Here is a 16,005-nt window from a genome sequence, read left to right as displayed (position 1 = left end):
ATAAACATTATTACATGGCGCAGTCAGTAGGATTAAATTTTACTTCAATATTTCTAGCACGTTCTAATACTTTATTAAGGATTCTATCATGTTCTTTAAGACTATCTGCAAATGTTAAAAGATCATCAAAATAAATGAGACATCCACCTAATAAGATACGGTATAGAATGTCTGAAGTAAAAATTACATTTGATAAAGATGGTATGAGACCTGATTTAGATTAAGCTATTATAAATTTGAAAGAACCCAATAATAAAAAAGAGTTGCCAAGAATACTGGGCATTATCAATTACCATCGCAATTTTATACCAAATTTATCGGATGTATCAGCCCCATTAAGAGAATTGTTCAAAAAGAATACAGTTTGGATGTAAAGAAATTTACATAGGAAAATACATGGGACAATACCCAAGAGATTAAATCTCGCGTCGGAAAGGCAAAAAGTGCATTCTTGACTATGAGCTCTGTGTTGAAGAGCCATGACCTTACCCTAGAACCAAAAATAAGGATTCTTAAATGTTACGTGTACTCAGTGCTTCTGTACGGAGTAGAAACGTGGATACGAAAGGTGGAAACTCTATCAAAGCTTCAGGCTTTTAAGCTATGGTTATACAGAAGGATCCTGAAGATACCATAGACAGACAAAGTCACCAATGAAGAAATACTGCGGAGTATGAACACAACCGCGGATTTGGTCAACATCGTGAAGGGCCGTAAGCTGCAGTATTTGGGACATATAATGAGAAATCAAGGCAGATACGAGCTACTTCAATGCATTTTGCAAGGTAAAATTGAAGGAAAAAGGGCCCCAAAGCGAAGAAGAATATCCTGGCTTGCTAACCTGAGAGAATGGTATAGAAAGACCTCAACACAGCTATTTCGTATAGCAACCAACAAAGTCATCATAGCCAGAATGATCGCCAACGTTCGGAACAGGTAAACGGACAGGCACCCTAAGAAGAAGAAAGAAATTTAGAGTGATTTATTGTAGATCTATTTATCAAATTTAATTCTACAAATACTTTTTTTAGTTTATATTGCATTTTACTATATAATTGTATTTCAGGAGATAATTTGCAAACTGGAGTTCATATAGCAAAAGAATGTGGAATGGTTAAACCAAATCAAAATATTATTGAAGTTTCTGCTGAAGAACCTACAGAATGTAGTATAGCATCTATTAGCTATAAGATTATTAGTCAAGCTGTTATAATGGTAAGTAAAAAGTCGTACTAGAAGTTAAAAACTGCTATCTTCAGAGGCAATCGCGCCGCAAGATTAGAGAGGTGTCAATAATATCAAAACTGGGATGCAGATGATTGGGCTACAGTTTTATTCTCTGACAAATCTAGATTTAGATTTCATCCAGATTCTCGTCAAGTAAGAGTGCCAAGACAATCTGGAAATGCAGACCGCTTAAGACATGTCCAGGAGGTTTACACATACAGAGGTATGGTACAGGTTTGCTGGTGCTGTTAGTCAAAACTTCCACCTCATGCATGATATTGCTCGTCCATAATATGTCGCACGCCTAGTGATAGACTGGCTTGCCAACGAAGGTATGGATATGTGGCTTTGGTCAGCGTAATCCCTTGACCTGAATTTCATCGAGGATATATAGGATATGTTTCAACGAAGAATTACTCTACATATGGGTAACATATACACGCCATTTCGTTTCCGAGAACGTCTAATAGAAGAATGGCAAACGTACCTTAACAGGATATCGACAATCTCATGTTGTCTATGAACGACAGATGTAGAGCCGTAATAAACCACGGTGGACACAATACTTTGTATTAGTTTTGTTTTTTTTATTATGACCATATTTTGTACCTAATGGTCTAATTTTTTTAACTCTACTTAACGACATTCTCGTTATTTTTGACATTTAAAGAATTAAACAAGAAATTACGTCTCTTTCTAAAAATATCCCTAGACTTTTTTGATGTGTATATATACCTATCGGGTTCTGAATCATTAAATGAATCAAAACAAACTATATGGGAAATTCTAAACTGTTGAATTACTGTTTCCCCAATTATTTCACATCAAAGGGCATAAGAAACTATTTGTAGAGTACCAAAATCTATACTGAAAACTAATGTTAAAATTGTTCTACAAATTAAACATATTTCAAAATTTTCGAAAAATATAATTCATTTACCAGAATTGTAAAAGTTAGGCCACACCTTGTGCAGAATGTGTAAAACAGGTTGCGTTCGATCACAATTAAGTGACATATTATCAATATTTGAATTGTCATTTTTTTAATTTTATGATTTATTGTTTAAAGAGCAATAAAGTTCATGAAATATTCTTAGTTGAGGAAAAATCAAAAATAATGTTTTATTCAGGCAATAGTCCGAGTATTGCCAGATCTTTACTTAGTGTAAGATCTTCTAATAGACCTACATGTTCCAGTTTGTAAAACAATTTAAAGGACTTTAAAAAATATTTGAAAAAACTGGGACTGTGATTCCTAATTGTAACTTTAAAGAAAAAAACAAAACTATAACAAATATTCAAACAATCCGCCATTTTGTAGCAAGCAGTATCCTAATTGATTGTAAAATTCTCGTATAACATTAGCCAGAATGCGTGCCGTTTTTTTTGCACACTCTTCATTAATTCACATTTTTAATGCTTCAGTATCTAAAAAATTTTGGGCAAAATAAATTTTGGATTTTAGATGCCACGAGGTAAATAATTGTTTGGAACTAGATCTCCCTAGCAAGTCCAAAAACTTTTTTGAATTTAAATTTTCCGCATAGAAAAAATGTACAATACTATTGTGTCTAAATATTCCTAACCAGGCATTTATTTTTCGACGATATTGGGTATTGTTTTCAATAACATCATCAGGCTTTATTATCAACCAAATCCTATAATTTTAAACATTTGGTTCATTCGTCGCTAAAGAAAATGTTTTTTTTTTTAATTTCGTCTCTGAGCATTTCCTTTATAATACATATATAGATTTTTAATTCTAATGCCAATTTATTAATGCATTTAGAGGCTAAACATATATACCTACCCTGTAAATATTAAACCACATTTGCTATTCAACTTGGTTAAAATTTAACTTTTCACATTTTTCAGTCATTTAGCCCGAAAGGGTTTTTTTAAATAAATATACCTTTAATAAAGGATTTTTTACTAAATTTTTTGTGATATATAGTATACAGCCGACTACAAAAAAATAACTTTTGTGGAATCTGTAAATAGAATTATATTTTAGAAGAGGGTGTATAGTTTGTTTCACGAAAAATGGTTGAGTGCTTGATGGTTACCTGAGTTGATCATATTGTGTATACAAGAGTCTCTCAATAAACTACCGAAGTACACAGGGTAGCACTTCAGAAAGTTTGTTATTTAATATATTTCATTGGTAGCTGTGTAATACACGATTATAAAAATTTATTAAATTATTTCATATGGTATTTTCAGGTTGTTCAAGTGAATATACTTGATAATTGAACAATTTTTGAACAACATGAAGAAAGTAGTTTTCTGTTCTACGTGAATAATTGTAGTATATGGATCTAAATTCAGAAAGGTACTTTCCTTCACACTTTACAGGCTTAGGACTGTCAGCAAAAAACTGTCGTGTTTAAAAGTTTTTGCTCTTCCTAATCGGATATCGTTAAAAATGCACAGTAATAATAGTTCTATTTACAGTATATACATACAAACGAATACATAATGTACGAAAAATAGATGAATTGAAAAAAAATATATAGAAAAATATATACAAGTTAATATTTACAAAAAAAAATACCCAAAATAACCAAAATATATTTATGAATTCCTAAATACCTAATTCTGTTTCGCTGTCGCTATCCCCTTCAACATTAATAACAATTGTTTTAATTATGTGATTCAAAGTAACATATGAATTTTCTACGTTCATTACATGGCGTACTGAATTTTTCCAACTTTCTGGAGAGATATCATCAACATATTTCCTTATTAATTCGACTACACTACCACTTAAAGTCGGAGAAACATTTTGTGACCTAACATTTGACTTTAGTTGGTGCCACATATGCTCTATGGGATTAAATAAACAATAGTAGGGCGTAAGCCGCAACACTGTATGTCCCATGTCCTCGGCCAATGCGTCACAAACATACTTTTTTAATAGAAAATGATTTTAACACTTCTAACAGTTCATTTTTTAAATAACTTTCTTCAAAATATATATCGTTTTCTAACAGGTAGTTTTGAATTTCAATTTTCGTGTTATTTGCACTTGGAGACTTATGTAATTGACGACTGTGGTAACTTGCATGGTCCATTAGTATCACACTATTTTGAGGAATGTTAGGTATAAGACAATTCTTAAACCATTGCTCAAAAAGCTCTGCCGTTGTATCCTCATGGTAGTCCACGCAGGAGTTTTTAATGTTCTTTGCAGAAAGCCATAAGGCATTTGGGACCCAACCATTTTCTGATCCTGCATGTAAAATTGTTATTCTTTTCCCTTTGTTTGATGGAGCTTTTGTTTGACACCTTTTGGAAGAATCGGACCACCCTTTGGATGGTGTTTCATGAGTGTCAAAACATGTCTCGTCCAGATAAATTATTGATCGATCTTCTGTACGGTACTTTCTTATGGAAGTTATATATTCAGTACGCCATTTTTGTAAACGATGGGACTCCATAAGCACTTGCATTTTGTCAATTGTACGATATCTGAAGCCCATTTTAGAAAAATCCTCCAAAGACTAATGCAGCTACAGTTTATTTGTGTATCATCATTAGTAAGCCGTTGTTTTAAAGCATCTGATGTAGGTATCCGTTGCTCTTCGTACATTGTGTAAATTGTTTGTCTTATTAAGTCCTTATCACTTTCGTCAATACATTTGGTAGAACTGGCATCCTTACGCTTCCTTCTTGACTTAATGGGATTTGATGTAATTCTTTTTACTGTGGTTAGAGGTATTTTCGTTAAATCAGATATTTCACTGGCAGCAGTATTAGCAGTAAGTCCTCTTGTAAGTAAAGAACTATATATTGTTTTTACGATTTCTCTAGCGTCAGCAGATAAATGCTTTTTCTTTGCTGGAACACTGGAAGAAGCACCATCAATGTTTTTCCACGGACGCCACATAATGCTGTTTCATAGGTATAAATAGGTATAACACTGGTAACACTTGTAACACTTTCAACTAAATGAAACAAAATGTATATTTAAAAATTTCTCATCGGTTTTATATACTTTTACAAATTATACAGAATAGAGGGAACCTGTATAATTATTCCAGGAAATACTCAACGATCAACAAATTTATTGTGGTCATTAAAAAATCAACCCTTGATAGTGAAACTCACTGTTTTTATAATTTTATACGATTTTTTAATCGTTTTTATATTACCAGGAATTTATTATACAAACAAGATAACGACACTCCACAGTAGCTCAATTTTACCTGAATATTTACCTGCTCAACTAATGTTGACTAAGCTGGGGTACTTGCGGTCGGGTTTTATTGCAATCATTAAGTACTCAACCATTTTTCGTGAAATAAACTATACAATAAAGGAAATATGAATTCATAGGAGTCTGGAATACAATGAAAGACGATATTAAACCCATAAAACTCAAGTAATATGACTATTGGGAGATAAAGATGTAGCAGTAAATATCTAAATGAGTCCTAAAAACTCGTTAGAAGAATTTAATTTGTAAATGTGATGCGTAATGTAATGCCTAAAACGTTATAAAATCAATTTTATTAATATTCATTGCAGAAAAAATAAACAACGAAAAAAATAATAGTGGGGAGGAAAAATATTTGAAACGAAAGTTTTTATTGTGAGAGTATACATACACGTTCTTCATTATTAAATAATAATTATACTTTTGTATACTTTTTTGTTGAATATCTATGACACCAGTAATAATATAATGCAATAATTTTTTAGGTTACATATGATAATCATTTTGATATTGAAAAAAATCTAAAAAAAGATTATGTTTTCGCCGTGACAGGACAATCATGGGCAAATATAGTAAAATACTTTCCACAATTGGTTCCCAAAATAGTCACGAAAGGAGTCATATTTGCAAGAATGTCCGGCATGCAGAAACAGAATCTCGTTGAGGAATTTAAAAATTTAGGATATTATGTTGGTAAGAAAAATTAAAGTTTGTTGTATGGACTTAGTTTTCGATCAGTATTCATCATTTCTATCATCACATGCAGTGGCGTTGCAATATTAAACACATTTGAGAATTATTTCTTACTGAAATAATAAATAGAGTATGATTGTTCTGTTCACAGATTGTTTTATCCATATCAAACTTTTAGTTAAATCGGCAACTTGGTAAAAATGTTCACTGACAGTGTTAAATATGAATATTTGTGATCGTTTTTTTCCAAAAATTTTCTACGGCACATGGTCTTAAAATTTGAACAGAAGGTTATAATACCATACTTAACTGATATTACCTTAAAACCTTACTATGGGTTACCTTAGAATCGGTATTATAAAGACATGGATTTTTAATTTAGTATCGGTTACCTTAAAACCGTAATTATAAAGTCATTATTAACGACTCCTTAATGACTCATTAAGGACATATAAAGTACTGATAAGAATTATTTCCGAGAATTTCTAGTCACTGGATTTAAAACGAGTTGGTAATTTAGTCTCATCATGTTGTCGAGTCTCAAAAACAAAGGTGCTAACACGCGTACTAGAATTATTTTGTAGAATGTAGATGGTTAAGTGTAGTACGAGTAAACAGATCAAATTGACACCAAAATCCAAAGGAATAGTTTACAATATATTTAAATATGTACAAATACTATTACCTGATGATAATCGAACCAATATTAAACAACGTATGAGCGAGACTACTAGAGTATCTTAACGTAAGTAGAAAGGATTATTCAACAAGCGAATATGTTAACAAACGCAGAGTCAAATATTTCACTAAAATTTCCAGCTACATCCCTTGCTAAAAGGAAAGCAACCGTGAACAACAAACAGTTCATTAGAAATATCATTCACAATTTTCATGAGACTGAACGTCGTCGTGTATCATTGAAGCTTTTGCAAAAAAGGCTTAAAGAGGTGTACCTACGAGTGGACTGGAAGTGTGAGTTCACTCAACGGAATTGTAAAAGATTTTTGATTTAAATGGAAGAAAACGAAAGATAATCGATGTTTATTAATTGAAAGGAATGACATTCGTGCTCTAGGCAATAAGTATTTGGACAAAATTAAATATTACAGAAGCGAAGCTAAGTCAATTGTAAAATTGATAAAAATTACGAAAAATTAATGAAAAAACAGTAGTTAATCTCCAATTTAAATGTAGGATCTATTTTTGTTACTGATAATGCATCATATCATAATGTACAAATTAATAAAGCACCCACCAGTAATTCTAAGTAAAGGATAGGATATCTTAGTTGACAGAAAAAAATTTACCATTTGTAACGTCAATGTTAAAATCGCAATTGTATGAAATCATCAAACAACACAAACAAGATTGTATTCAATATAAATTTGACAAAGTACTGCACGAATGTGGACATGTTTCATTAAAACTTCCACGATATCATCCAGACTTAAACCCTATAGAAATGGTTTGGGCGCAAACAAAAAATGGAGTTATCCAGTTGGATAAGTGGAAGAACGTGTGTGAACATGTTGTCAAGGTCGGAGATAAGCAAAATGTTATCCTCTTCTAATGCATTCTTCTTTCTTCAACGTACTTTGTTAATTGAAAGTTAAAAGTCCATAGGTAATAATAATAATAAATAAACAAATATTCTTATTGTAAATAAAATAGTTGTAACAAATTGTTCGGATAAGACTTGACAACAATATTCTAAATTTGCTAAAGACATACATCTTCTTTTTATTGAATCCTATCCAGTTCGATTAAGATCAGATCACTCCAGCGAGCTACAAGTACTCAGACTAACAGAGTACATCACAGCCGGATTTAACGATAGGCAGTACATAGGAGAAGTCTTTCTGGATGTAAGCAAAGCCTTTGACAGAGTCTGGCATAAAGGATTGATATACAAAATGAGAAGCTACTGATACATTGGAGCCATGATGAGACTTGGGCAACCGAAGCTTCAGAGTTCGAATAGGTACAAACCAGGAACTCCGGAGGCTGGAGTGCCACAAGAAGTGGTCTTGTTACCCCTACTGCATACAATATACACTGCCGATGTTCCAAAAATACCTGGAACACTGCTCATCCTTTATGCAGACGACAAGACAATTGCGACTAAACACAGGAACATAGATATAGCGGTCAACAACCTTTAAACAGCATTGTACAACATAGAAAATGGAGTATTCTATGAAAAATAGCCATCCACTCCGAAAAAACACTGGCGGTCCTCTTCAAAAAGAGAGGAGAGAACTCAATGGTACAGCTGAGGGTGCAAAACAATCCTATCGAATGGAAAAGAGATGCTAACTACCTGGGAGTCACAATGTACAAAGGATTGACATTTAAGCTGCACGTAGAACACAACAATGCAGAAATCAGCAACAGCTAGGGCTGCAATACTAGGACTCGTAGGTACAAAAAGCTAACGACGTAAAAAACAAAATTAAAATTGATAAACATCATCATACTGCTCACATCCTCGAGCACCTAGTCGCTGAACTGGGCGTAGCCTAGAGCGGAGACTCAAGGCCCGAGCACCAATTTCAGTTCGAACATACGTCAGTAGAAAGAGCAGGAAAAGAGCGCCTCACGCTAGACTGCATTGATAGCGTTAGAATATCGTGTTGGAGTTCTTATATCCAGGACTTTCACACGACAAGCACTTGGCTGATAAGAGAGCCCCTATCGCGCATCAGAGAGCTATAGGAGAAAGAGGATGGTCTGGAGCATTGGAGAGCGGTGGAATGGTTTCTGGTTAATAAATTATTACACCCGAATGTCATTCTAAGAGGTGTGCAAGTCTTTCAGACTGGATTTAATCAAATTGTTGCTTGGGCTGTGATTATTTTATAACCGATATACAGTGTGTCAATTTTAAAACTTACAATGCTTGAAACCTTTTCTAGGATAGTAAGGGGGAACTAAAATGACATGAAAGAGAACACACCCCCAGCAACTATCTAGGCCCCACCCACCACAACCAAAAAAGTTTAAATTGCAAACCCCTACTTATAATACATCATTGAAAAGACTATAAAAAATGCTATCTAATGGTATAAATAATAATTATACAGGGTAAAGCAATAATTGTGAAACTTTGGCTTAAGTGGAGAATTTAATGAGGTTTTTGTTGATTTTTTTGATGACCCTGTATAATTATTGGGTTTTAATATCAGCCGGCTTACTATGACTTTTGTATTTGTAATGCTATCTCCCGAATTATTATTTTTAATGATAAGTGCCCGTCGGATTTTTTTTTTTGTTAAATAAAAACTTAATTTGCCGTTTTTGCAAAACAAGTTGAAAACATCTGTTTTTGGGTTCTGTCAAATTCAATAATTTTCGGTTTATTTGAGAATTTTAAATGTCATTAGTTTTCATCATTTGTACGATCGGTACTGTCATTCAGCTGTAGTTGTCACGATGGTTTACAGTATACCTGAACGGATGGAAATCATTTTCATATTTATCTCCCAGAACCAGTGTTATTTACGAACAGCTCAAATATTTCATGAAAGGCATCCGGACAAAAATGTAAATCACGTGTACGTACGCGATTTAGTTGAAAAGTTTAGAGAAACGGGATCAGTGCAAAATAAAAAAAAGGGATGCCCTAAGATTACTGAATGAAACATTCCAAATTGAGGTCCTTGGAAATTTTGCTATAGCGCCTACTGCATCAACACGTCAAGTATCTGCAATGACAGGACTTTCACATGAGTCGGTTAGAAAGGTGTCAAAATTACATAAGTTTCACCCGTACAAAACACAAATTCTTCAAGAACTAGGCGATGATGATCCAGATCGACGAATTGAGTTTTGTGAACTCATGACTGAAAGAATTCGCGTTGAACCGGGAATGTTAAAAAATATTTGTTTCACTAATGAATGTACTTTTATGCTGAATGGTAATGTAAATAAACAAAACTGTCGGTACTGCAGTGATGCTAATCCGTATCGATTCAGAGAAGGTCACACTCAATATCCTGAAAAACTGAATGTTTGGGCAGGAATATTAGGCGATGCTATAATTGGCCCCTTGATCACACCAGGCAGTTTAAGTGGCGACATTTATCTAGATATGCTGGAAAACACCATCGAACCTTTAATTGTGCATGAATTAGAGAACCAAAGGGACGAAGATTTGCTGCACTTCCATCAAGATGGGGCACCTCCTCAATATGCAGTTCTAGGTAGGCACTGGTTGGATACTAATTATCCGAACAGATTCGAAGGAGAGGTTCTATCTGCGTTACTTGGGGATTCACGAGAAAGAATTACGCAAGCATGTCGCGCTATTACTAGAACAACATTTGCCAAAGTTCGTGCAGAATTTGAAAATAGGCTGTATTATTGTTTACAAAACAACGGAACCCACTTTGAACATTTACTTAATTGACATTAACAAATTTGTACTTCACTAAAAATCTAAATTTTTCATTTAAGCCAAAGTTTCACAATTATTGCTTCAACCTAAATAATTATTATTTATACTATTTGATAGCATTTTTTATAGTCTTTTTAATGATGTTGTCACCTCGGGGGAACAAATAAGGGTCTAACCACCTTCTGTTGTCTCCGGGTGCTCTGTAGAGGGCTTCGGAGTTAACGTCGAGAGCTCCTCTACTTTAAGTCCATTTTCGGGTTATGGACTTGTAAATATTTCGGTGTCTTGGCTTGAAAATGGCAAGATATTTCTTACATGACAATTTCTTCGTCGAAATAAAACACCAAGTTAAGTTGAAACAATTCTCAGCCACAGAGTATGGAAAATAAATGCAGGAAGCAGAGCCCCGAGAGCACTAAGCTCTCGGAGAGCCCGTGAGGGACTGACTTGCTGACCTGAAAATCGCCAATATTTATATGCGCTGTTCGAGCGGTAAATAGGGATTTCCAGGTCAAGAGCCAATGGGAAAATTCGAGGCGGGGCGATGCGCATCGAAATGCGTACTGGTCCAGAGACTACCGCATTCGATGACAATGTATCACAAGTAGGGGTTTGCAATTTAAACTTTTTTGGTTATGGTGGGTGGAGCATAAGGGAGTTGATGGGGGATATCAGCTTTTGTTCGTTAGATATAGCCCATTGTAAGTTTTAAAATTGACACACTGTATATTCAAAATATAAGCATTTAATTTATGTCTTCGTGATTTAAAACGTTTGTATTTTACAGCTATGTGCGGGGATGGAGCTAACGACTGTGGTGCTCTCAAAGCTGCACACGTTGGTATATCTCTATCAGAAGCCGAATCTAGTGTTGCATCTCCTTTTACTTCCAAAATACAGGACATATCCTGCGTGCCTGAGGTCATTAAAGAAGGAAGAGCAGCTCTAATAACATCGTTTGGAATTTTCAAAATTATGTTATGTTACAGCCTCATAGAATTCAGTACTGTAATGATTTTATACAACATAGATGGCAACATGACATCTTTTGAATTTCTTTTTATAGACATTTGCCTTATATTGAATTTTGCCTCATTCTTCGGAATGACCAAAGCGCATCAAACCTTGGACAAAATTCCTCCAGCTAATTCATTAATGGGATTTATACCAATATTATCTATGAGCTTTTACTTAATATTAAGTGTATTTTTTCAACTGGTTGGTTATTACTGGATTCAAACATATGACTGGTTTACACCGTTTGTTTACAATCCCAAAGATGATACATTTTTAATATCATACGAAAACTTTGCTGTTTATCATGTTTCAGTATTTCAATACATAACAATGTGTATAGTTTTCTCAAAAGGAAAACCCTACAGGAAACCTTTATATACAAACATACCCTTCACTTTATCGTTAATATCAACTACTTTAATATGTGCCTGGATGGCATTATATCCTACAGATTGGTTAAATAACATTATGGAACTAAAAATAACACCTATGGAAGGGAGGTACGCTATGATCGTCATAGCTCTAATCAATTTCATTGTGTGTATGATCTTTGAGGATATAATAGTAGACTCCTTCGTAAGTAAACTTATAGCTCCTAGATTTAGAAACATCGAAAAATCGCATAAACAGTATTTAAAGGTTGCAAAGGATATAAATTCAGATATAAACTGGCCCAGCATAAGTGATAAAGAAACTGTGATTTTAAATGATTTTTCCAGGGATGAAATTTTGAATGGGGTTGTAAATAATGGATTTATTGATCATGAAAATAGTGTCATTACAAAATGTTAAAAAACAATTTGATAAAACATGTATACTATGTATATACGTATGTCAATTGCTATGATAAGCCTATAGGGTAATCCCAGTTTTTGATACATAATCATGAAGTAGTCTTGCTAAACTGTTCCCTTTGTGTAAAAGTTTTGAATATAGGATTATAAAATCTGTACTTTTCCTACACCTTATGTAAAAAACGAATGTTTTTATTTAAGACAGATTAATAAGAATTTAAGATATTTTGTTATACAAATGTAAATAATGTAGAAATGTAAAATATACTCATATTTATAACCGTATTTTATTATCTGTTTCCTTTTCCGTGTTTCCCACATAAATCTCTATAGATAAACTAATGTAAATTCATATATCATAAATATTAATAATACAAAAACAATTCTATTGAAAAGTTCTCTTAAAATATTTTCATTAACGAGATCTGTTCCAAAATTTGACATTTATTTATACCTCCACGGCAAAACATTCCAGCGAACCTGTGGGGTACGAACCTAATCAGTAACTCTTCACAAACAGTTACCAATCCGAAGTGTCCGGTTTGTAAGATGAATATATATATATATATATATATATATATATATATATATATATATATATATATATATATATATATATATATATATATATATATATATATCGAGAAAAGGAGTACGACCGTCAATCCAAAATAAACTAAGGTACACTCGAAGAGTGGTGGGTTTTTCGGTCAAAGTGGAGAATTTACTTTTATTTCTCCACTTTGACCGAAAAACTAAAATTAACTTGTTTTCGATTTAATCCAAAGACCATACAACCTATGATGGGTAATTTACCTAAGGAGCGCCTCAATATGTCTAGTCCTTTTAGCTATACCGGAGTAGATTATGCTGGACCTTTCAATATCAAAACGCACAAGGGGCATGGTGGTTCTATAATTAAAGGTTACATTAGTTTATCTGCTTCACTACAAAGGCGGTGCATATGGAGCTTGTTTCAAATCGTTCAGCAAACGAATTTTTACTTGCTCTTCGTAGATTTGTTGCACGGAGGGGCAAGCCTTTAAAGATATTTTCCGACAACGGAACTAATTTTATGGGTGCATTCAAAGAGTTAGGTACTTTTCTTTCTAATAACGAACTAACCTTGCAGAAAGCATATACTCAAGAAGCTATTTTATGGCATTTCAACCCACCGTATTCACCACATATGGCCGGAATCTGGGAAGCGGGTAGAGTTGCAAGCACCATTTAAAGAGAGTTCTTCAAAACACTCATTTTACATTTGAGGAATTCAATACTGTGTTAAATCAAATTGAGGCTATATTAAATTCCCGTCCGCTCTGTCCAGTTCTTATAGAAATTTTGAAGTCTCGAGCTTTTACAATGATCTGTAGTATATTGCTGGTTTTTGTAGTATTTGTCCATACCACTTGATCAATCGAACAAATATAGGTAAATTCTATGAACATTTTTTGGGTATTTAGAGTAATATAATGCTCATACTTTATATTATCTTGTATAATAGTTCAAGCAAAATAATGTAGTTTCGTTTAATTGGCAAAAATTAAAATCCAAAAAGTGGGCCTACTAACCCGTCTCCTCTACAATTTCCTCTTCGAAACTACTTACGTAAACTACCATGTTTTAAGTCAGATTAGATTAGGTTTAATATCTGTGGACACTTAACCATCCTTCCCTTGACATAAGATGTCTAATGTGGCTCAAAGTTTGTCAAATTGGTTTTAGTCTGACAGTAAACAGATTTAGAGTAAATAAAACACATATACTTTTATGTATATAAAGATTTATTTGAAATTTAAAGTAAATAAAATCTTAATTCTCAACCAACAAAAAAAAATAAAATAATATTTCACTCTTCCAATTAAATTCATATTTTAGAGTATTTTGATTTTTTTTCTGGTTTACATAAATGTTTATATAGGTGTAAATACAGCACTTCCAGTGCAAAAATTACTTAACGAGACATTCGCAATTAGTGATATTAAATTAAACAATAACGCGCAAAAGATGGAGTGACAACCTTCCATAGAGGTATTAATCCGCCAATGAACAAGCAGAATTCCTTATACAGAGGAAAAAGAAGAAAAAATTAAATAATAACAAAATGTGTACTAAATTGGCATCTTATAATTCATTCAGTTAACGATTAACGGACCAAATGAGGCGATAATATATCAAAGTATTTTTGTCACATTTTTCTTATTATGGATATTTTTTTTAATTTCTAAAATTTTAAAAACAGTTGTTGGCGTATTGTCTAATATGTGATGGAAAATAAAGACTGAATATTTTTGGGATTTAAGTTAATTTTTAAAACTGTTTATTAAGAGCGTAGGCGCAAAATTTTGGGCCAATGCTTTTTAAATGCATTTATTTTTTTCGAATCCTGAGAAAACTAACAAATATTTTTGAAAAATTTAAACGCAAAATGGAAAATTACATTATTACCGAGTGCCGAAAGTCCCTTAGAATAAACAAAAAGTTTTTTAAATGAGATATTTGAAATTAAAAATCACGCTAAATCTTCTCTTCTTTTTCACCCCTGTAACTTATTAAAATAAACATTATAGAAGTTTTCAGGGACTTTCGGCCCTCGGTAATAATGTATTCTTTCATACTGCGTTTAAATTTTTTTAAAATACTTATTAGTTTTCTCAGGATTCGAAAAAAATTAATGCATTTAAAAAGCATTGGCCCGAAATTTTGCGCCTACGCTCTTAAACTTAAATTATAATTTTGGATGATGCAAAAATAATTCTCGTTTTTCTAAATAGAGCATTGGATATATATCATTTAAAAAGTTCGGTTCCCTTTTCATAGTTAAAATCTATAATCGGGAGAAATTGCACATACAAAAATATAATAAAAATGGATAACAGTAACTAAACCTGATCAAAAAATCGCAAGAATTCACAGGATGAATAGGACTATAATCTACAATATGAGCATGGATCGATAACTTTTAATAAAATTAAAAAGGCAAAAAATAGCTTATTTTGGAGAGGTCCTTACGGACGAGTGATAGAACTTCTACAGCTAATAATGAAAGGAAAGACTGATGGCGGACGAGGCTCTGGAGACGGCAGATGGCGTGGCTAAGAAACGTCAAAAAATGGACTTGCTTAGAGTGATATCTATGTATCATTTTGTATTCGTTCATAATATAATAAGCTTTTTCTGGGAATCAAAATCTAGCCATAATTTTGTTTGAAGCCGAATTTTGTTTGAATATACGAAAAAAACATTTAACATTTAAAAATGCTCTGGTATCATAAAGAGAAACAAGTAGAGAATTCACTAGAGACACGCTACAAGGGTATCTTCACAGTCATTGACAGTAACTCCAAGAAAAGAGAAAGAAGAATCGTTAGTAGGTTTTTCATATTTACGACCTTCGCGTGCCATTCTGGCCAGCATGCCAAACTAGATTCTGTGCCGATCAGATTCTGAACAGGATCAGAAGGAACAGTACGTTTTGTTGCATGTATGGATGTAACAAAACTCGGACACTTTCTGAAGCTTCTTTAGGAAAGCTCGAGGTCTTCGAAATGTAGTGTTACAAAGGCATCTTAAGAATTTCATGGGAGGATCGAGTGACTAATGTTGAGGTTCTACGTAGAATGGGCAAGGAATGTGATGTTATTAACACAATCAAA

General features: G+C 33.1%; 1 protein-coding gene across 1 annotated transcript in view; it reads left to right on the top strand.

The window, feature by feature from the left end:
• The window catches only part of LOC140434583 (polyamine-transporting ATPase 13A3-like), a 152,569-nt gene extending 139,944 nt beyond the window's left edge, over positions 1-12,625 (top strand). The window contains exons 15-17 of the mRNA XM_072522952.1: positions 1,067-1,215; positions 5,932-6,139; positions 11,323-12,625. Of these exons, the coding sequence (XP_072379053.1) occupies positions 1,067-1,215; positions 5,932-6,139; positions 11,323-12,344 (1,379 nt within the window). The 3' untranslated portion in view covers positions 12,345-12,625. The remainder of the gene's footprint in view (positions 1-1,066; positions 1,216-5,931; positions 6,140-11,322) is intronic.
• Positions 12,626-16,005: the final 3,380 nt, after the last annotated feature.

Source organism: Diabrotica undecimpunctata, chromosome 2 (assembly GCF_040954645.1).
Source record: "Diabrotica undecimpunctata isolate CICGRU chromosome 2, icDiaUnde3, whole genome shotgun sequence".
NCBI lineage: Eukaryota > Metazoa > Arthropoda > Insecta > Coleoptera > Chrysomelidae > Diabrotica > Diabrotica undecimpunctata.
The sequence above is the reverse complement of the archived record's forward strand: the minus strand, read 5'-3'. Positions and strand labels throughout refer to the sequence as shown.